The 17,986-nt window shown below is 47.1% G+C and overlaps 9 protein-coding genes across 9 annotated transcripts; 5 read left to right on the top strand and 4 right to left on the bottom strand.

The window, feature by feature from the left end:
• Positions 1–321: 321 nt before the first annotated feature.
• ARB_02262 (uncharacterized protein) lies at positions 322–2,754 on the bottom strand (the record flags this gene model as incomplete). The annotated part of the gene is made up of 6 exons (XM_003011366.1): positions 322–1,030; positions 1,088–1,498; positions 1,558–1,913; positions 1,963–2,286; positions 2,482–2,604; positions 2,671–2,754. The coding sequence occupies 6 exons, from the start codon at positions 2,752–2,754 to the stop codon at positions 322–324; spliced, it is 2,007 nt and encodes a 668-aa protein (XP_003011412.1).
• Positions 2,755–4,425: 1,671 nt separating this feature from the next.
• ARB_02263 (MFS transporter, putative) lies at positions 4,426–6,079 on the bottom strand (the record flags this gene model as incomplete). The annotated part of the gene is made up of 4 exons (XM_003011367.1): positions 4,426–4,922; positions 5,119–5,398; positions 5,460–5,912; positions 5,933–6,079. 4 exons carry the CDS (start codon positions 6,077–6,079, stop codon positions 4,426–4,428), a joined length of 1,377 nt encoding a protein of 458 aa, XP_003011413.1.
• Positions 6,080–6,788: 709 nt separating this feature from the next.
• ARB_02264 (uncharacterized protein) lies at positions 6,789–7,688 on the top strand (the record flags this gene model as incomplete). The annotated part of the gene is made up of 1 exon (XM_003011368.1): positions 6,789–7,688. One exon carries the CDS (start codon positions 6,789–6,791, stop codon positions 7,686–7,688), a length of 900 nt encoding a protein of 299 aa, XP_003011414.1.
• A 674-nt stretch (positions 7,689–8,362) lies between these two features.
• Positions 8,363–9,180, top strand: ARB_02265 (uncharacterized protein; the record flags this gene model as incomplete). The annotated part of the gene is made up of 2 exons (XM_003011369.1): positions 8,363–9,080; positions 9,143–9,180. The coding sequence occupies 2 exons, from the start codon at positions 8,363–8,365 to the stop codon at positions 9,178–9,180; spliced, it is 756 nt and encodes a 251-aa protein (XP_003011415.1).
• Positions 9,181–9,509: 329 nt separating this feature from the next.
• Positions 9,510–10,788, top strand: ARB_02266 (conserved membrane protein, putative; the record flags this gene model as incomplete). Its single annotated transcript, XM_003011370.1, has 2 exons — positions 9,510–9,545; positions 9,652–10,788. 2 exons carry the CDS (start codon positions 9,510–9,512, stop codon positions 10,786–10,788), a joined length of 1,173 nt encoding a protein of 390 aa, XP_003011416.1.
• Positions 10,789–11,282: 494 nt separating this feature from the next.
• Positions 11,283–11,985, bottom strand: ARB_02267 (uncharacterized protein; the record flags this gene model as incomplete). The annotated part of the gene is made up of 2 exons (XM_003011371.1): positions 11,283–11,702; positions 11,806–11,985. The coding sequence occupies 2 exons, from the start codon at positions 11,983–11,985 to the stop codon at positions 11,283–11,285; spliced, it is 600 nt and encodes a 199-aa protein (XP_003011417.1).
• A 950-nt stretch (positions 11,986–12,935) lies between these two features.
• Positions 12,936–14,496, bottom strand: ARB_02268 (uncharacterized protein; the record flags this gene model as incomplete). The annotated part of the gene is made up of 4 exons (XM_003011372.1): positions 12,936–13,400; positions 13,458–14,005; positions 14,060–14,279; positions 14,353–14,496. The coding sequence occupies 4 exons, from the start codon at positions 14,494–14,496 to the stop codon at positions 12,936–12,938; spliced, it is 1,377 nt and encodes a 458-aa protein (XP_003011418.1).
• Positions 14,497–14,688: 192 nt separating this feature from the next.
• On the top strand, positions 14,689–15,600 carry ARB_02269 (uncharacterized protein; the record flags this gene model as incomplete). Its single annotated transcript, XM_003011373.1, has 2 exons — positions 14,689–14,868; positions 14,938–15,600. 2 exons carry the CDS (start codon positions 14,689–14,691, stop codon positions 15,598–15,600), a joined length of 843 nt encoding a protein of 280 aa, XP_003011419.1.
• Positions 15,601–16,087: 487 nt separating this feature from the next.
• ARB_02270 (uncharacterized protein) lies at positions 16,088–17,233 on the top strand (the record flags this gene model as incomplete). The annotated part of the gene is made up of 3 exons (XM_003011374.1): positions 16,088–16,379; positions 16,486–16,934; positions 17,003–17,233. 3 exons carry the CDS (start codon positions 16,088–16,090, stop codon positions 17,231–17,233), a joined length of 972 nt encoding a protein of 323 aa, XP_003011420.1.
• Between the last annotated feature and the right edge of the window lie 753 nt (positions 17,234–17,986).

Consider the following 17,986-nt stretch of genomic DNA (forward strand, 5'->3'; position numbering starts at 1 on the left):
GTCTTCTGTGGGTTTGTGTGAGCTGGCGCTGGATTTCTTTCTATTAAGCGAGGTGGGCTTTAATGCATTTGTTACAGACCCTTGTGTAATAAGTAACTAACAGTCCTCTTCCATGCCTAATTTCTTATTTATACCATATATCTATCCTCATACCTGTCACATTGTACAGTGTGGCGCAGGAGGTCAAGAATGTTATACATTGTTGCACAAAGTAGAAATTAATATGGCAATTTGATAGGAATCCCATTTTAAGGAGCAAATATAAACATTGAAGAATTATTCGAAAGTAGAAGATTATTTCTAAATGGAGCCACACAGCATTTACCCACCCGATGTGTGCTTCGTCTCCATCAGAATGTTTGGCTGTTCTGGCTGGGATATTATGGTGGTGACATCCTCCACTGCGGTTCTTGTGATGCGCTTTAACTGGGGCTTCCAATCCGCATCGCGCCACTTTTCCCAGTTGATCAAATCATCGTTCGCTCGAATGCTAAGCGTCGAGTAGCCTTCTTTGATAATCTGATGGACTTCTCTGGGACTGAGCCTTTTCTTCCTTGCGGGCGGAGGAGAGGAAGCAGTCGTTGATTCACCACTCTTGCTACCAGGTCGGGATGCATCCGCTGAATCAGCCACAAATAACAGGGAGTGAAAATGTGTTGAAACGCTGATTAGGGCATTAATTGAGAGGGTTGAATTGGTGGAATGGGAGGATGTGACCGAGAGATGTTTGTAAACGTCGCGGAAACGCTTGAGAACGGAGTCTGCTTCCACAACTTTGTAGAAGAGGTCATCATAAGATGACGGGTCAGGAAGGAAGGTGTCGCCAGCAGATATGCAAAAGGTAATAAGATCGATCAGGTCTGCAGTGACAGTTTGGATATGCGGGCTATGCATAAGGTCCATTGAATATGTGGTTAGGAAGCGTGTCAGCGTAAGTAGGGCTCGCCAGAGCTCGGACCAGTGATATGAAAAGCGAACTTTGTTGGAGGATGCATATGTGAGAAGGCGGAAGAGTACGATGATCGTGTGGCTGTGCAGTTGGCGTTAACATCAACTCGCGTAAGTATACGCTAGATAGAGAGCTCACCTGTATAAATATGTGTCAAGGCTCCGGCGGAGGTTATGGTTTATGGTATCAACTAGAATGTCAAATATGACAGTTGCTAGAACTCTCTCCCCGTTTACCAATGGGAGGTGCGGAGCTCGCTGACGACAAAGTCTTACCCTCGCATTATTCTCATCACTGCAAATTTGTTTACAGATGACAGGGTCCTCCACTAAGTTTCGAAGTGAGAAAAGATTGGCTTCTGCATACAACGCCACTCGAGCTGAACGGTATGCATGCTGCAATAAGTATGATGTCAATGAAAGGAAACTTGCAAATGGAGCCTCTTCAGATCTCTTCTCGGCGCTGGTGGTCACTAAGGTGTGACCAAAGAGCTTGTTTGCATTTACGAAATCATAGATGGCCAACAAAACAGCAGCTTCTGGTGATGGGCTAAAAAAATGCATTAGCATAGTGGAGCTCGTACAAGCAAATCAGCCAGCTTCACTCACAGGGCTTTGAAACGCTCCTTCATCTCTTCCACGGTGAGAGGCTGACTTTGGTGTCTTCGTCCTGGGGCGAGGAAGCCAAAGCTGAAAAATGATAGAGTCGTATTCCAATTCCAGCCCTCAGGAAGATCATCTTGGACGGAAATATACGAATTCCTGAGAGAAGCGCATGCAACGCCCGCTCCCCTAACAACCTTTCGTATCGCAGTTTCATTTACGAAGTCATTCAGCCGTAGCTGATAAGGATTTTGAAAATCGAATTTGTTGTAATTGGCTAGGAGGCCAAGTAACAAGAAGGGCCTTAATACTTGCGTGTGGGTATCAGAATCATGTATGAACTTGAAATCCGTTAACAAAGCCTGAAAACGACGGGAAATAGCAGCAAAGAGTTGTTGACATTGAGCTCACCTTCATTAGCGATGGAAAAAGATCTCGATGAATAAAGTATGACATAACTCCTGTCTTATACGCCCCACCAACCATTGCCATAGCAGTATCAATTGCTTTTAACCGAACATCCACTGCCCCATAGTTAACAAGGTGCTTCAGGTGAGGTATATTGGTATTTGAGTGCTTACATGAGCTGCCATTCCGTATGAGTGAATCCAGAACGGTTACAAACTCGGAGCAAATATAGTCAACTTCATCGAGCCCTACGAGAACTGCAATGATATCCGAGCTTGGATTGGTATATCTCTTTGATAATGCACTAGCCAGGAAAGCAGTTAAAGTCTGTCAAAACCCGTTAGATATTAAAACATTCAGTGAATAAGGGTATTTCCGGACCTGACCTCTAATGCATTCGCGCTTGTCGTAATATTCCCAGAGGCTGCTTCTTTGATGGCGCGAGCAAAGAGTTGTTGTGTTTGGGACTAGGTTAAGTCAGCATTGCCGGAGTCTATGCATAAAAAGGATCCAGCATCTTACTTGAAGGTGTAAAATGTCATGAGAGCTAATACTAGCTATCATTTTCGACAGATACACCCTGTCTGGCTGAAGGAGGAAAAACTCCCGCCAAAAACCCTCTGTTGGGTGAGCATAGTCTGAGTTCTAGAACAATACGTTAGCACAGCCATCGGCAATACCATCATTTTTGGAGGTTAAATAGTAGCGTACAAATAGTAAGGTCTCGTATAGCTTCACTATCTTTGGCTGAAACGTCTCAGGCCGGGTCTGCTGAGTTAGAGGAGAGGATTCCATGGTGGTGTCGCTTGTTTGATCCGCCTCGTTTTGATAGCATCGCTGTCTCGAAACAAACTTGTAATGGGTTTTGCTAGCTGGGTAGCCGAGTGAATATTTAGTTAGTTAGTTGTGGAGAAACCCTAGTTACATCACAGCGATATGCATGCCAGCATGTCCCAAGTCTGTATCATCAAGTCTGTATCATCAAGCTGCCTGATTCCGAATCGTTTGCTTGTGAAGTTGATGCTAAAGTGTTCTCCTTTTATCTTACTCAGCAATGCTGATTGGTCGAGTGTCGCTAGGAGCATCAAAACGAATAAGCATGCATAAAAAAGGGGGAACACGCGTAACTTGTCAATTAGTTTACGAGGTGGATATTCACCTAGTTATCGTACGGAGCAACCTAAACATCATGGACACTCATATTCTCCATTGTCGCTTCGAGAAAGGATGCACTCCCAACAGTCGCTCTTTTATGAACGAACGTATCTTTGGCTTATAGTTGATTGCTTCAGTTGCTTAGTCAGCTTGTTTCGCAATAAATATTTAATAAGTTTTGAACGACTTCATCGCAAAAAGATAAGCGTCAAGCAGCTCAGCATTCATCAACAACAATGATATCCCACCGTTTACAGAGTACCCTAGTTACTCTTTATACTTTATTCAGGCCATATTTATTCTTTTTCAGGCTCGTGTACCGTGCTTTTAGGACTTCCAAGCGTATAAGAGGGGATTGACACCATGCCTTGTGGAGAGGTGGTTATGCAGATATTACGTCCTAGTTTTCATTTCGAATCTAGGCTAGGATGGCAGACTTCAGTTCATGATTCCAACTGCTTTGGGTCAGATAATCCAAGAATTACTGATCATTATTCTTTGTTTGACTCCGATTCGATCAAAAACGTGGCTGTGTGACCTCTCCTTACACTTAAACCATACAGTTATCTACGAGCTACCCGCTGCTTTCCTGAGATATATACCCTAAAACCTGAATACGGAGATACCATCAATACATATGTGTTCAACCGCGTGACGTTTGCCATATATCACTTAGAAAGCATGCAGCCACCCGATGACTATTATCGTCTGAGTTTACACTTGATCCATATTAAGTATGAGATACTCTATTTGCCAAGAGTCAGTCTTCGAGAGAGGATACCTAGGTGCCCATGGTTTCAGGATATTACTAGTTTGTGCATGGCCTGGGGAATATCAATCTTTATGAAGTATTGTACAGGAATTGCACTGAAAGCCTCGCATGGCTATCGCTCTTGGTTCTCAAGAGCCTTTCCAATGCTGCAAAAATTCTTCCGTTAGCCCGCGTGTCCTCGGACATACCAGCCTAGTGCATGCAGAACCTGCCTCTGTCGATTAGACTAGCCATGGAGGGGCCAAATAGGCCTTTTACTTGGCATTTAGCAGTTATCGTCCTCAAGATATTTTTGATGTGATATGATATTTCTTATATGCGTGAATTAATAAACAATGATACGGATCTAGGCTCTATTCTATAAAGTTGCGGGGCCCAGTGACATATACCAGATAGAAGGAAGATTTCGATGAACATGGGTTTAATTTCAATTACTCCCCGAGTTAGCTGCCGATTAGGATTCAGCCACAAAAGCCAAAGTGTGGGATCCAACAAAATATCGGGTCGTTCGTCCCCACACCTGGCACATTCAGCAACATTCAATGCCCATACCTGCTCCTTGAACGGATTTTATCGCCATATCGGATGAATACGAACGGAATCAAGGACATGAGAAGGCTCAAGAAGCCCAGCAAGCTGCATCCCCAGGCTATACCCAACTGGCGAAACATTGGGACCGCAGCAAGTGGCAACACGGCTCCAAAGATACTGCGACAACAGCTTGCAGCTGCCATGGCACTGGCGGCGTATTCATGATAGGCATCGATCAGATAATTAATCAGAGCCACAAATATGAGGAAGAACCCCATCCCAAACGGTATACCCGCCAGCATAGGAACGATCCAATGTATATCTGGCGAAGCACTCCATCCGAGCCAAAATAGGGCAACCATGTACAAGGGGCCTCCTAGACACGCCAGAGGAAGCCGCTGGTATTCCTCGATGGATGACCAGCTGGTTCTTCTTGATTTTGCACGCTGCAGAAATGAGTCATATGCTAAGAAGATTCCCAGGCCGATACCAGCTCCTACAGCGACTATGGACTAGAGTTAGCAAGCCAATCTCTGTTTCAATTTTTGGCATCAGCACATACTAGGGAGAAAGGCCAAGCCTGCTATGCCATCGCTCATCCCGTAGACTCCCTGAAAGATCAGAGGATACGCTTCGAAGTACATGACTTCATCAAAATCAGTCAAAGTTGTATAGTTCCGAGGGTAAAAGTGGACACTCACAGAATATTGCACTTGCATATGACAGATAGAGGCAAGTGAAGGATAGGATTGGCTCACAGAAAAGCATGTAGAGTGGGCGGGCAAGCGCCTTGGTGACGACTCCCTCACCACGCCGTTGCGGCTGCTTCATCAGGGCGGGCTGAAACGTTTCCGGGAGAAACAATACCGGAACCAGAGTTACACCAGCAAGGATGAGCGACACCCAAAAAATCCATCTCCATCCCGCAGTTGCAACAAACCCTGCGATTACTGGAGCAAACTGCGGGCCGGCAGCAGTGACCTAAGTCGATCAATCAGTGACATGCAGGATAATCGGAGCTGAGAAGGATTCAAATCATTACCGCCATTGAGAGGGCCATAACTCGACCCCGAGTCAGAGGAGAGCGGTATATGTCAGCAAAAATACCTCCGGTGACTGCAATTGGGGTGGATGCGAAGATACCGCATAATGATCGAAATATGATCAACGCCAACCAGCTTGGGGCCACAGCACATGCAAGTGTGAAGATGGTAAAGAGCACAAAGCTCCCAATCATGACCACTCGTCGGCCATAAACTTCACTCATGGGCCCGAAGGCCAGGGGACCGGTCACGTATCCGATCAAGAAAACGGAAGTGGGCAGAGCAAGCTGAGATTCGCCCTGCACGTTCAATGCAGCAGCAATGAACCGAATTCCCCCACTGGGTATGGTGGAATCAAAGACGCTGTTGAAGAGCGTTAGAAGACCGACGAATGCCACGAAGGTTTTCTTACTCTGCCGCGTAATGTAAGCGAGTCCTTCAATCTTAGGAAGCTGGGAGGATGCTGACTTACACCGGGCCAAGTTGCAGGTTCCAGAGGGTTCTCTACCATACCCATCATAGTCTCTCCACCGATTTTTTCTGGTTTGACCTTAGGCTCCTGGATATATTGGCTGGTGGGGAGCCTACTATCAAGTTGGTCCTCTCTTGAGAGGTCCATTCTCGTCCTTTTTATGGCAAGATATGGAATTGGTGGGCGATTTTTCAGATTGATGCTCCCTCATATTTCCATTATTTAAATAGTGTTTAACGGAATCAGGAACTTTATGTCGTTACTTTAAGCTTGGGAGCGGAGTACTAGGCTGGTCTTAGTTGTATGTGTGGGGTTTCTTTGCATATTACCCCCGGGTTAGCCTATCAATGTTGCTCAGTCTGGGATGGTGATACGGCCGTGTCCATACCCGACGTGGGATACGGGCCACATACATATATAATGCAGCCAGACAGGGAAGTTACAGGGCTAATGAGCCGATACTGCTTCTCTCCCGACTATTGTACGAGCAAGCTCAAGAAGGCTGAATTAACGTGCATGATCCTTTCATCACAGCCTTTTAACGCGTAACTATATGGAGCCACTCGTATAAACAATTACATCCTGGTCAAGGGTCAAGCCGTTAGCATCTGTGAACACGCCACATGCACATCTCGCAACTTTGCATTGCATGTCAGGTCTGTATGTTAATACCGACCAAGCTTGGGGGAAGGCATTGAGAGTCGGTGCTACCGAATAAGTATAAAATCATGATAGGATCCTAGAGACCTGGAGTCAAAGGTCAGTCAATTGACACCTACCTTCACTGACTATACTTCTTACGCAAATTGCCCTTATCCTTCTATATACGGCCGCCAGTGCCTGTTTTCAAGTCAACATGGCGATACCTGCAGTCAGCCCAGAGTCGACCGCAGCCGTTGCGGACCTTATCAGGCTGCGTGAGCAATTCGTCAAGGAAAGACTCATCTTTGTGGAAAGCAACCGGATGATCCCAATTCTCAAGCTTCTTGGAGCTACCCATGAAGACATGGAGAAGATCAAAACCGTTAGCAATAGCTTGCCTGACGACCCTACCCTACCCTTCCGGAAAAGCAAGAACGCCCGATTCTGCTTCGATTTTGAGCAATCCAAAGTCCGCCGTCTTGAATTCCAGCCTTTCATTCTTTCGGCTGAGGAGGACTTTGTCAGGCATGACTCAGGTCAGGTCAGGAGATTTGCAGAGGTAGAAGACGATCTCCAGGGCAATTCGACACTGCAAGCCCTGTTCGTATTCAAAGCATTGATCTTCCATGGGGTCCCATTCAAGCAACGCCCGAGGCTGAATTATGAGACAGAGAACTTCGTCTGCACCCTGTTCAACCTGCGGACTGTCACTAGCCCGGATATACTTGGCGAGCCGGCTCTTGAAGGCGTGCATAGTGACGGGGTGGATTTCACCATGACGACCTTTCTGGGCAGCGAAAATATGGCCGGTGACAGTGCAACAACGTTTGTGCACGACATGCGCGCAAAGAATGCTCTGCGTTGGAACGAAGTCAACCCGGAGCATACCTTGGGTAGCCATCAGCACCGCGAATTCTTGGATACGCTCCTGTTCGTCGACCACGAACGAAAGCACAGCCTTTCCCCAGTCTATGCCATCGACCCGAGCCGTCCGGCCACCAGGGATATGCTCATCTTCTTCACCCGAAAGCCGGTGGTGGAGGGGCATCCATCACATCCTTTCGATTCGTTGAAATCCCACATTTCTCTTCCCATGGAGGTTGGCTTAGTTTAAGCATGTAGCTTGTTCTCTTTCCCCCCCCCTGTACCTTCTCCATTTCTATCTCCTTCTGTCATTTCTCTCTTTCTATTCATTCCTTTTATCCTTGTTCAAGTTAGATGGGGTCAAGCATAGATCTTGAGAAGACGCTAACTAAGCTTCGGGCCGAATGCAGGGCTAGTTAGCCAAGCCTACTTGTCCTCTCCTTGATACGAGGCTTTTGGCTGGAACGCCGATTGGACCCCATAGCCGCAAAACTGGAAGATTTAGATGGCTCACAGAGAGCCCGAGAAAACAAGATGAAGAATACAATGCAGTTCCTCTGATCCTACACTCTTCTACCGCTGTCTGCTTGTTGGTAGTCCAATTTGCCTTTTTCGGCGCTTTAAAAAAGTGGCATGATCGGGTGATGAGTCAGCTACCGCAGGGTTGATAATTGCACAGCTCTTATTGGTCAGAATTATATCATGTGATCCGGTCCGAGTTTTTACCGACAATATTCGATGACTAATCACGGCAATCTTCGAGCGACGAAAACGATAACAAAAAGTCCGTCTTCCAAACATCTTGCTCAATGACTTTCCCCGTGCAATAGCAGCATTTTATCAGCAGTTGTCTTCCATCCCTCTGAGCGTTCGTGCAGGCGATTAGTTAATGATTCTCTAGCTGTCACCGCTTTTTCAGTTACCATGTCGCTGTGTCATACATCCGTGAAGCCTGTGACATCATCAGCGCTTCGGGTTCTGCTCAGACGACAGCAACAATGCTCACGAGGCATCAGACTATTCTCGTCCACCCGTCCAACATACTCGTCCTCGAAACGTGAACTTCAGACGGCAACCGCTTATAGACCATACTCTTTGCCCGAGTCCGTTGTTCCGCCTCCCCGGAATGCGGGCACCCCAGACACATCCATCTCCCATGCAATCCCGGGACTAAACACTACGCCAACATACCCACCACCGAAGGACACGGTGCCATCTAAAGATGATGGCAATGCCTCCATATCGTCTTATTCCTTGCCAGAAAACGAAGCCCAGAAGTCGCAACCGGTATCCAGCAGCGAAGCCACACCTTCGGAGACGAAAGCGAAGCCGCGAAAGAGTAAACTACGAGCAAGAAAAGCTGCTGTATCACTCACACCAACTGCACTATCCAAACTCCGAGACCTTGTTTCCCAGCCAGACCCGAAGCTGATCCGGATAGGTGTGAAGAATAGAGGTTGCTCGGGACTATCATACCATCTAGAATATGTTGAGAAGCCAGCTCCTTTCGACGAAGTGGTTGAACAGGACGGTGTTAAAGTCTTGATTGATTCTAAGGCTCTTTTCAGCATAATTGGAAGTGAAATGGACTGGCACGAAGACCCACTGAGCAGCCGCTTCGTATTCAACAACCCAAACATCAGTAAGTATCTCTCTTTGTTGCCCAGATAGAACAAATGCAACTCTAACCATATTATTATATAGAGGATGAATGTGGCTGTGGTGAATCGTTCATGGTATAACTGTAGGATTCGCACTATATATACTACTGGATCTGCTGCTTGCTCTGCTATTTACAGCGTTGGATTGGCGTTTGGGTGACGGAAGATTTATCTATAGCCTGGGCTGGGTCAATACTTTTTGCATTACTTTCTGTACATTTCTAGATACTTATTACACTCCAATAGCATTTTATACCCACTCATATAACGAGTATAGAAACTCTCAAACTATGGTTGTATTAGATGTTTTGAATTCCCACCATGGCATATTATATGATTGATAGTGGCTATCTATATCGATAACTATATACTGGCAGCAATTACAAGTACATTAATTCACTATGCCTGTCATGAAGATCAAGAACTCTGCATCTGTCAAGAACATGGTAAAGCTTCTAATAATAGACGTAGATCTTGAAGCTCGCACGTGACAGTATTCTCCCTTTACCGCAAACGCTGACGTTTCGATTCAAAGATATTACAGATCTCTAGAACAGCCCACGAGAGGAGATGGAGGACTTCAACCGGCTACCTCTAGAGCTGGAGTTACTTCTCGCCATACGATTTTCCGCCTCTATACCAGATATATTTCTCGACATACCCGATCCCAACAGCACCACTGTCGCGGGGCTTAAGCGTCTAGTTCGCGACAGGCTCCCTCCGGACCTTACATCGCGGCGCCTTAGACTCATTCATGCCGGCAAGTCACTAGACGATTCAACCTCACTAGCAACACAGATTAAAGTTGGGAGGAATAGTCATTTACGTGGTCATCATGGGAATGGCCAACGAGCACCTTCGTCAGGCTCGCCTTCGGAGCCCGGTTCAAGGGTAGCGTCCCCTTTCCTGAAAGGCGGATATGCCACTTCGGGCTCGTCATCAACCGTATCTCAGACTGCCCCGGACCCGTCAGGAAAAGGGAAAGCTCCGGTCCGAGACCAGGGAGAGCCTAGAATATATATACATTGTTCGATAGGGGATATAACGCTTACGCCGGCGGAGCTTGATGCCGAAGCTCGTGCTGCTCGTTCAGGGCAGGATGCGCTTAAGTCGAACACCTCTGCTAATGACTCCGCGGGTTCAGCTGGTCTGGACAGCTCTGCAGGACCGAGCCGGCTATTAGACGGGGGCGATGCTTCGACGACAGGCGGTGATGGGTCTAATATTACTCCTACACCAGCCCCACAGGGCTTCGATAGATTGTTATCTGCTGGATTCACACCAGCAGAGGTGTCATCTCTTCGGTCCCAATTTCTGGCCCTGCTTTCCCTCTCGCATACTCCAGATACGTTACCCTCCGGTACAGAACTGCGCAGATTAGAAGATAGATGGATGGATGAAGGTTCAACTGAAGCTGGTGTTGCTGGCTTAGGAGGAAATAACGAAGATTCAAACATATTTGGGGATATGAATACCGATAGCACTGGTGGGAGTGGCCCATTTGGATCCGGAACTTCACGCGCACTAGACGATATGTTATGGGGCTCAGTCATGGGATTCTTCTGGCCTGTGGGCTGTGCTTTATGGCTTCTAAGGGAAGAAGGGGTATGGAGCTGGAGGAAAGGGCTAGCTGTATTTGTAGGGGTGGTAGTTAACTTTGGGTTCGGGGCAGTGAGGATGTTGAGTTGAAGGGCTCTTGATTGCCTTTCACTGCGGTACTGTATGATTATGCCATCGAGAAATTTCCTGCAGACTGACATGTTTTGAGCGACTATTGAAAAGGATACTTGAATATATATGATTTATAAGAGTAATATAGTATAATGAAAACATTAACAATTGGACGACGGGGGTAGTTGATGACAAGACATTGGGCACAACTCGAAATCTAAAGAGGAAAAGCAGGACCGTATTCCAAATGTTGGGAATAAAAGAAATTAGGGGAATGTATTCGTACAAACAATCATAAAAGGGGTTCGCTGGTACCATAAAGGGGAGAACGCTGAAAAGTCAAGAAATCCTTGCGTTTCAGCGGAACTTGCTATAAATCACACCAATAATCAATAAGACCAGCACTGTGATGATAGCAATAGTGATTATCCGATTGGTAGCCATCCTAGTTGAGAAGCCTGAGTCAGTATGTTTTCGTCTTCAGATTTGTAAAGCCGGGAATGTAGGGGTTACTACCTACGAGCCATCCCCCTCAACGTCTTCACGCTTCGGTCAACGTAACCTTCACTTTCCAACAACCCTGCTCTGGTATGCTCGATTGTCTCACGTTGACGGTATAAATCGGCAAGGGTATCCCGTCCAATCTCCTCAGTTGATAGTGCCACTCTCTGGCTGTCTTGTAGACGGGCAGAGCTTCTCTCTAGCCTCTCTGTACCAGAAAGGAGTTGCTGTCTCTGCTCTAGATGTTGGTCATGGGTACTGTTTGGATCATCGGTATAGCGTTCTCCGAATAGAGCTTTGCGGTCATCCGACAGCGAGCGTAGTTTCCGCTTTGTGTTGTCGACGTCTGTGAGGTAGTTTCTGAAGCGGGAGTTTATCTTGGAACGGGTCGATGATGGGATGTTTTCCTTCTCCATGCGCATTTGGTCAAGCTATACAGAAGCCTAAATTAGCGACGGTAATAAGAGGCAGTCAAAAGTCATTCCATATGGCCAAGCTATAAAATTTAAATGGAGTCTTGGGGAGATGTCTTACAAGTTCGTTTGCTTCTTCCAAAGCCCTCTCCGCCTGCCTGATAGCCGCCTTCCGCTCCTCCCCGGAAGCTTCAGCGATCTGGTCAAGCTTCTGGTTGAGATCGGCCTGAACAAGTTTTAGTTCTGCCTCGTAGCTGCTGAACAGCTCAGAGCCGGCATCTGTGTCGAGAGTATTGGCCATAACGGTTGGCTAGGGTATTGTCTTGCTGCGAAGGAATGCGCTGGTTGTTTGGGGGCAAGGAGAAGTGCAGACTTTACGGATAATGGATCGCGGGGAAAGATAAGCCAGTATAAGTGAAACAAGGACCCAAAAGACGGTACTGTACACTACGCAGGGTTGTTGAGTGCCGCAGATATGGTCAATGTTGATCAAGCCGTCGGTCGGTTGCTGACAGCTGATGGTTGACGATGTTGAAAGGCATCAAGGTAAGTCGTGTATTTTTGGATTACATCATGGAACGGATGATGTTACTCTGCATTACTAGCCGTATTTGGACCCAAGTGTATTAAAGGCACGTGACATCTGACCAATGGATCCATGGATCCATTAAGTAAGCACGCAATTATCGCTCACGCGCTCGTAACTTATCCCTGGTGTAAAATCAACGTCAACAATGTGTCTTGATTCTAAGAGTAGAGGTATAAGGTTATGTATCTTGAATGGAGTGGCCGATTTGTATCAGCATATGAGGAAACTAAAAGACCTCCTATGGCTACTGGCATATATGGTTGTCTTTGGTTCATGCTAATGGCTTGATTCATCAGTACTTGTGCAGGCGTTCTCGAAAGATACATCCGGCGACCTAATACGTAGTAGCCTAGTTAATAATGGCATTATCCGGGCTCAAATTACCCCCCATGGGTTGAAGTTTACTTTATATACAATCGCCAAATAGTAGCTTATGCTAAGCTTGTCACCCCAAGTTTCCCAGACTACAAGGGCTATCTCGATATTTGACTACCTTATTGCAGATTGAAGCCTAGTTGGAAACGGAACTATGTCGTAGTACTGGCACTTCATTAATTATTCAGAGTCTTTAGACGAATGAGGACAGGCAGAGGGTTTTTGAGCAGCTATTGCATACATGGTCATACACGATAAAACAAGAAGGAAACCCAGAAACGGAAATCTTAAGAGATAAAAGCGCCAGTCTCATTAGCCACAATGCTGGCACTGCGCTTCGCATCAATAAACAGGTCCTGGCATTCGGCAATATCGGATTCCTCGATACCATTTGGTCTGCCGTTGACCCGTGCAAGGATACTAGCTGGGGTTAACAGCTGCAGAGCATAGCGCAAGCTGACTTTATTTCCATGCTCTGCAAGGCTGGAAAGGGCGGCATCTGTGATCTGGAGGCCTTCTGTCTTGGCGCGGAGGCGGATGATGGTTTTGACTTCCTCAGAGTTGTATGGGTGGGTTGGGATGATAAGGAGACGAGCAAGAAGGTCAGAGGGAATACCGTGAGCTGCAACTATGTCATCGGTGCCGCGGATGACGGTGTTACCACGGTTGGAAGCCAGGATTACAATTGGTGAAATGGATGATTCGAGAGCGCGGTTGAGGTAAGTAAAACATTCGATATCGAGCATATGGACCTGTCGGAGAAGTTAGCAAAGCCGGAAAGCAGACAGATGGAATGGGGGCGAGCATACCTCATCAATGAACAAAACACCAGGGACAAGCTCGGCAACTCCTTGGTCAATATACCGATTAACGACCTTGTTTATTTCTTGCCGTAGCTTATCAGTGATCTCGGTCTTCTTCTGCTTCATCAATTGGCCCATCATGCTCATTATATCCTGCCCTCCCTGGGGTCTGGCATTCGCGACATCCAGATCGTGTAGTGTAACGTCTTGGACTATTTCCTTCTTCTTGTGAACCTCGCCTTTGGGTATTGGGACGTATTCTTCAGCCTCGAGGTCAAACTCCGTTGCATAGGCATCGGATCTTCCAACACGCTTGCATGCCCCGGTGTTAGCTTCAATATATATCACATCTCCAACAGTAACCCGTTCCTTCTGGATAGCTTCGTATATGCTGGGGTCGAGTCGTAGCTTCTTGGTTCCTCTATATGACTTCAAACCAATAATCAGGTGGCTTATCGTTCTACCATAACCGCCCAATGGGTTCTCCGCCTCTTCTGGGGTAAGTTCTGTAACTTCGCCTTCATACACTTCCTTCGTTTCCCGAACTCGAAGTCCTACAACGTATTAGCAACCTTATCTCATCGCAGCCACTATATTGTGAGACGTACCAATTGCACGACGAAAGTTCTCCATCAGCGCTTCTGTCTTCTTTACCTCTGCCGAGAAGATCTCACTGGCAACGATGGGGCAGAAAGGAACCTTTGTTCCCAACTCCTGAGAGACAGCGAGCGCCAAAGCTGTCTTTCCAGTTCCCGGTCCTCCAGCAAGTAGCACGGCCCTGCCAGCCATCTTCTTGCTCTTGATTAAATCGACAATCACGCCGCATGCCTAGAAGTGGTGACATAAATGTTAGCCAGCAGGCTCTTATCCCAGACAATAAGCCAAAGGTGGAGATCCATACCTCTCTGGCAGGGACCTGGCCAACGAATCCATTCCCGGAGACCTCAGCGGTGCCATCAGGACGCAAACCAAGCCCTTTGATATGAGTATGCGCGGCGGTCCTATTCTCGCGCGAGCTCCCCTTCACCTCGCTGATGTTCACCATGGCTGTGGATGAAGCAACTTATATCTGCAAAACCAGCACGGTCCAAAATCCGCGTACCTCTATCTCCCAAGCGTATACACAGCAAACGTAAGTAGAACAGTTCGTCTTATCAGAGCAGAGACAGAAGACGTGGTTTTCTCTTCGTTGTTTTGCGCCCGGAAGAGCTGCTTTTTTTTCTTTTTTGGAGTTGAGATGCGATTAGCTCTGGCGCTAAGCCTAAAGGAGAATAAGCCGGGAGTCGCTGGAAGAAAAAAAAGCGAACGAAAGAAACTTGAAGCAGCGAAGATCAAGAAGAAGAAGAAGAAGAACAGGGCAACATTGCACGGCTGGACAGACGAAGCCCGGAGACGAAGACGGCTTTTGGAACTCGGCGTAGGGCCTGCGATGCTACTGCTGTAACTCAACATGGCTCTCCACGCAGCGGTTTGCTCCGCCAGACAGCTCCCTCGCGTTTCTCTTCTCACAGCTTCCTTCAGCAACCTCTCCCTACAAGCAACCCGATCTTTCTCTACGACCCTACCGACACAGCGGGCGGCCACTCTTCCTGCTGAAATCCCCCCATACCCTTATGGCCCCAGACGCACCTTCAAGCAGGCAGACAGCGGACTCTACGGCGGCGCTACAATAATATTCGGAAACAAGATCTCCAAGGGCCGGAACAAGGGCAAGACACGAAGAATCTGGAAGCCCAATGTGCGAAAAGAGAAAATCTACAGCAAGGCCTTGGATGAAGAGATAGAGCTCAAGGTCACTCATGGCGTTTTGAGAACGATCAATAAAGTGGGAGGGCTGGACGAATACCTACTCGGCGACAAACCCGCTAGAATAAAGGAATTGGGCATGTTTGGCTGGAAACTACGGTGGAGGGTGATGACCTCGCTGGCAATGAAGGAGAAATTCGCACTGGAGAGACAGCAGCTGGGTCTACAGGAGCCAGAAACGTTTGAACAATTCCTGGCACGACACTCGGAGAGCGAGAAAATCGAGGCCGCTACCGAGCACGATTTGAGACGGCAGCAGGAGGCCCACGAGGCGGCTACACCGTTGACTGCTGCATCAATGGGAGAGATGAATGCTCCTGAACTCAGGACGAACCCGGCCTAGATTTGAACTCGCATCAAATATGTTCAATGGGTTTTGCTTGCGGAGCGTTGGTTTAGGTCCTGGTTGTTTATTACGTTCCATTGCTTGTATATTAGAGCCTCACTTTCAAAAAACCTGTATAACACACGAGATGATCTATCAATCTATCCATACGACAAATAGTTACAGACAGGCCAAACCGCATTATGTGTCCTTTAAACTAATGTGCAATGTCTCAGCACTGGATGGACCTCATGGAGCCCTCAAAGTACCCCGGATTAACCTCTCCCCGAGCCGCATCTTCTGGCCAAGAGGTTCAGCCCTTTCAAAGTTGATATCTAAGGTGTTTACAGAAGGCCAACAACAAGGCCAGGAGGGTGCTTTTTCAACTGCTTTCTGCTTCTTACGCACCGGGCCGGCTATGAAACGCTGAAACAGAATCGGAGGATTTATATCGTTGGTCTCCCGGCACTGATAGCGCTGGGAGAATCGCTCTCAGCTGTTAAAGATGCAATTTGCATTGCCGCCACGAAAGACGTCTCGTCCTCCCATTTACTCTCGATCGTCCCCTACAGTCCTTCGACGGCGACAGTTGAAGTCATTTGCCATTATAGGCTGCATTGTCGTCTCGGCTCTCTTCCTCATCTTCCACCTTTTCTCCTCCGGCTCGTCTTCAGTCGATACCCCTGTTGCGAATGGGCCTCCTGTCGTTATTGTCACCGTTCTTGACACGGACTTCTTTAGCAACACGTATATACAGCGGATAAAACAGAATAGGGAGGATTATGCGAAGCGTCATGGTATGTCATTGTCACCTGCAGCGGATGACCTGACCGATTCCGTTTATTGTTATATCGGCCCGGAGGATGTTGGTTGAGCTGACACGCAATCTCTAATCTCTACTAGGATATGTCAACTTCTTTGCTAGCACCGCAGACTATGTCCCTGTTATGAACCTCCCCTCAGGCGCAGTGGTGCCTCGGAGCTGGGCACTCGTTCCGGCCATGCGACATGCCATGACCAAATATCCCGGCAGCACATACTTCTTTCATCTCTCCCCCCATTCCGTCATCATGGACCCAACCATCTCACTCACGTCACACGTGCTGGAAAAATCAAAGCTGGAATCCCTCATGATTAAAGACACCCCTGTTGTGCCACCAGATAGTGTCATCAAGACCTTCACTCACCTGTCTGGAAACGACGTTGACCTGATTATCACGCAGGATGCAGAGAACCTCTGCCCAGGGAGCTTTATCATCAGGAGAGGCGAGTGGGCGAATTATTTCCTAGACGCCTGGTTTGATCCGCTGTACAGGAGCTATAACTTTGCAAAGGCGGAAAACCATGCCCTGGTAAGTAACATGCTTGTTCATTTGAGGGGTACTGATGCTTTGAGTGGTATAGCTAACTTTCCCCTTAGGATCATATTGTACAATGGCACCCGACCATTCTGGCCAGACTAGCTCTTATTCCCCAGAAAATTATCAACGCCTATTCTCATGAAGCTCCGAAGCCCGGTTCAAATGGGTTATACACAGAAGGTGATTTCATCGTTCGTCTAGGCGGATGCGAGACGACGCCTGCACGAAACTGTGAGAAAGAAATGGAACCTTACTGGAATAAATGGTTGAAGGCTTATGCCCAAGTTTAATATCTAAAATGGAAATTTAGGGGGTAAGGCAGCTGTGGTAACCTGCATTTATGAGCGTATCTTTCTTGATTTAACACGTCGTTCGTCTTCTTCCCTTTTTCCTCGCCCTTTTCATTTCTAATTTTTACCGTGTCGGATCGGTTTTTTTATCATATAATTTATGTCACTTTTCCCATTTTTTTTCTTTCTTTTTTACTTTGATGTAACAGTATGGTTATGCTCAGGGGTTTGCCCGCAGGCTGGTAGCCTTGGATGAGATAGACGTCTCTTATGCTTTCTTGTTAAATCCTTGTTTTCCTTTGATATGTGCTGGTAAATTTGAATACCTTTCGTAGCTTCTAGCTTATGGGGAAAAACCTTCTAAGCCTCTAGTTTAAAGCCCTAGCCACAGAATGTAGGGGCTAGTATCCAAGTTTGCCAGCACTGATCGATCCACTTTAGCAGATCTCGATTTCATTACCACACGATGTCATCACCTAGTCGATCTCCTGTCACTAGATCGACCCAGCAGTCGTGAACCAGGCTGGGGTATTATTGTTAGGTAGGGGTATTTAAACAGGATGTTACTGACGGGGCGATGGGGACGGTTCGGCCCGGCAAATCGGAGCTTGGAATCAGATAGAACTCATAAACTAAAAATAGCAAGTTTTTTTTTTCGGGTCCTATGCAACTAGACTAGGTCCTAGGATATGCAGTTATGATCAAGTAAGGACTAAGGCTAAGATAACGCCCTTGATAGTCTTGTGGCATGGT

The sequence above is a fragment of the Trichophyton benhamiae genome (genome assembly GCF_000151125.1).
Source record: "Trichophyton benhamiae CBS 112371 chromosome Unknown Abenha-G-c-321f20.f1, whole genome shotgun sequence".
In the NCBI taxonomy this organism is placed as follows: Eukaryota; Fungi; Ascomycota; class Eurotiomycetes; order Onygenales; family Arthrodermataceae; genus Trichophyton; species Trichophyton benhamiae.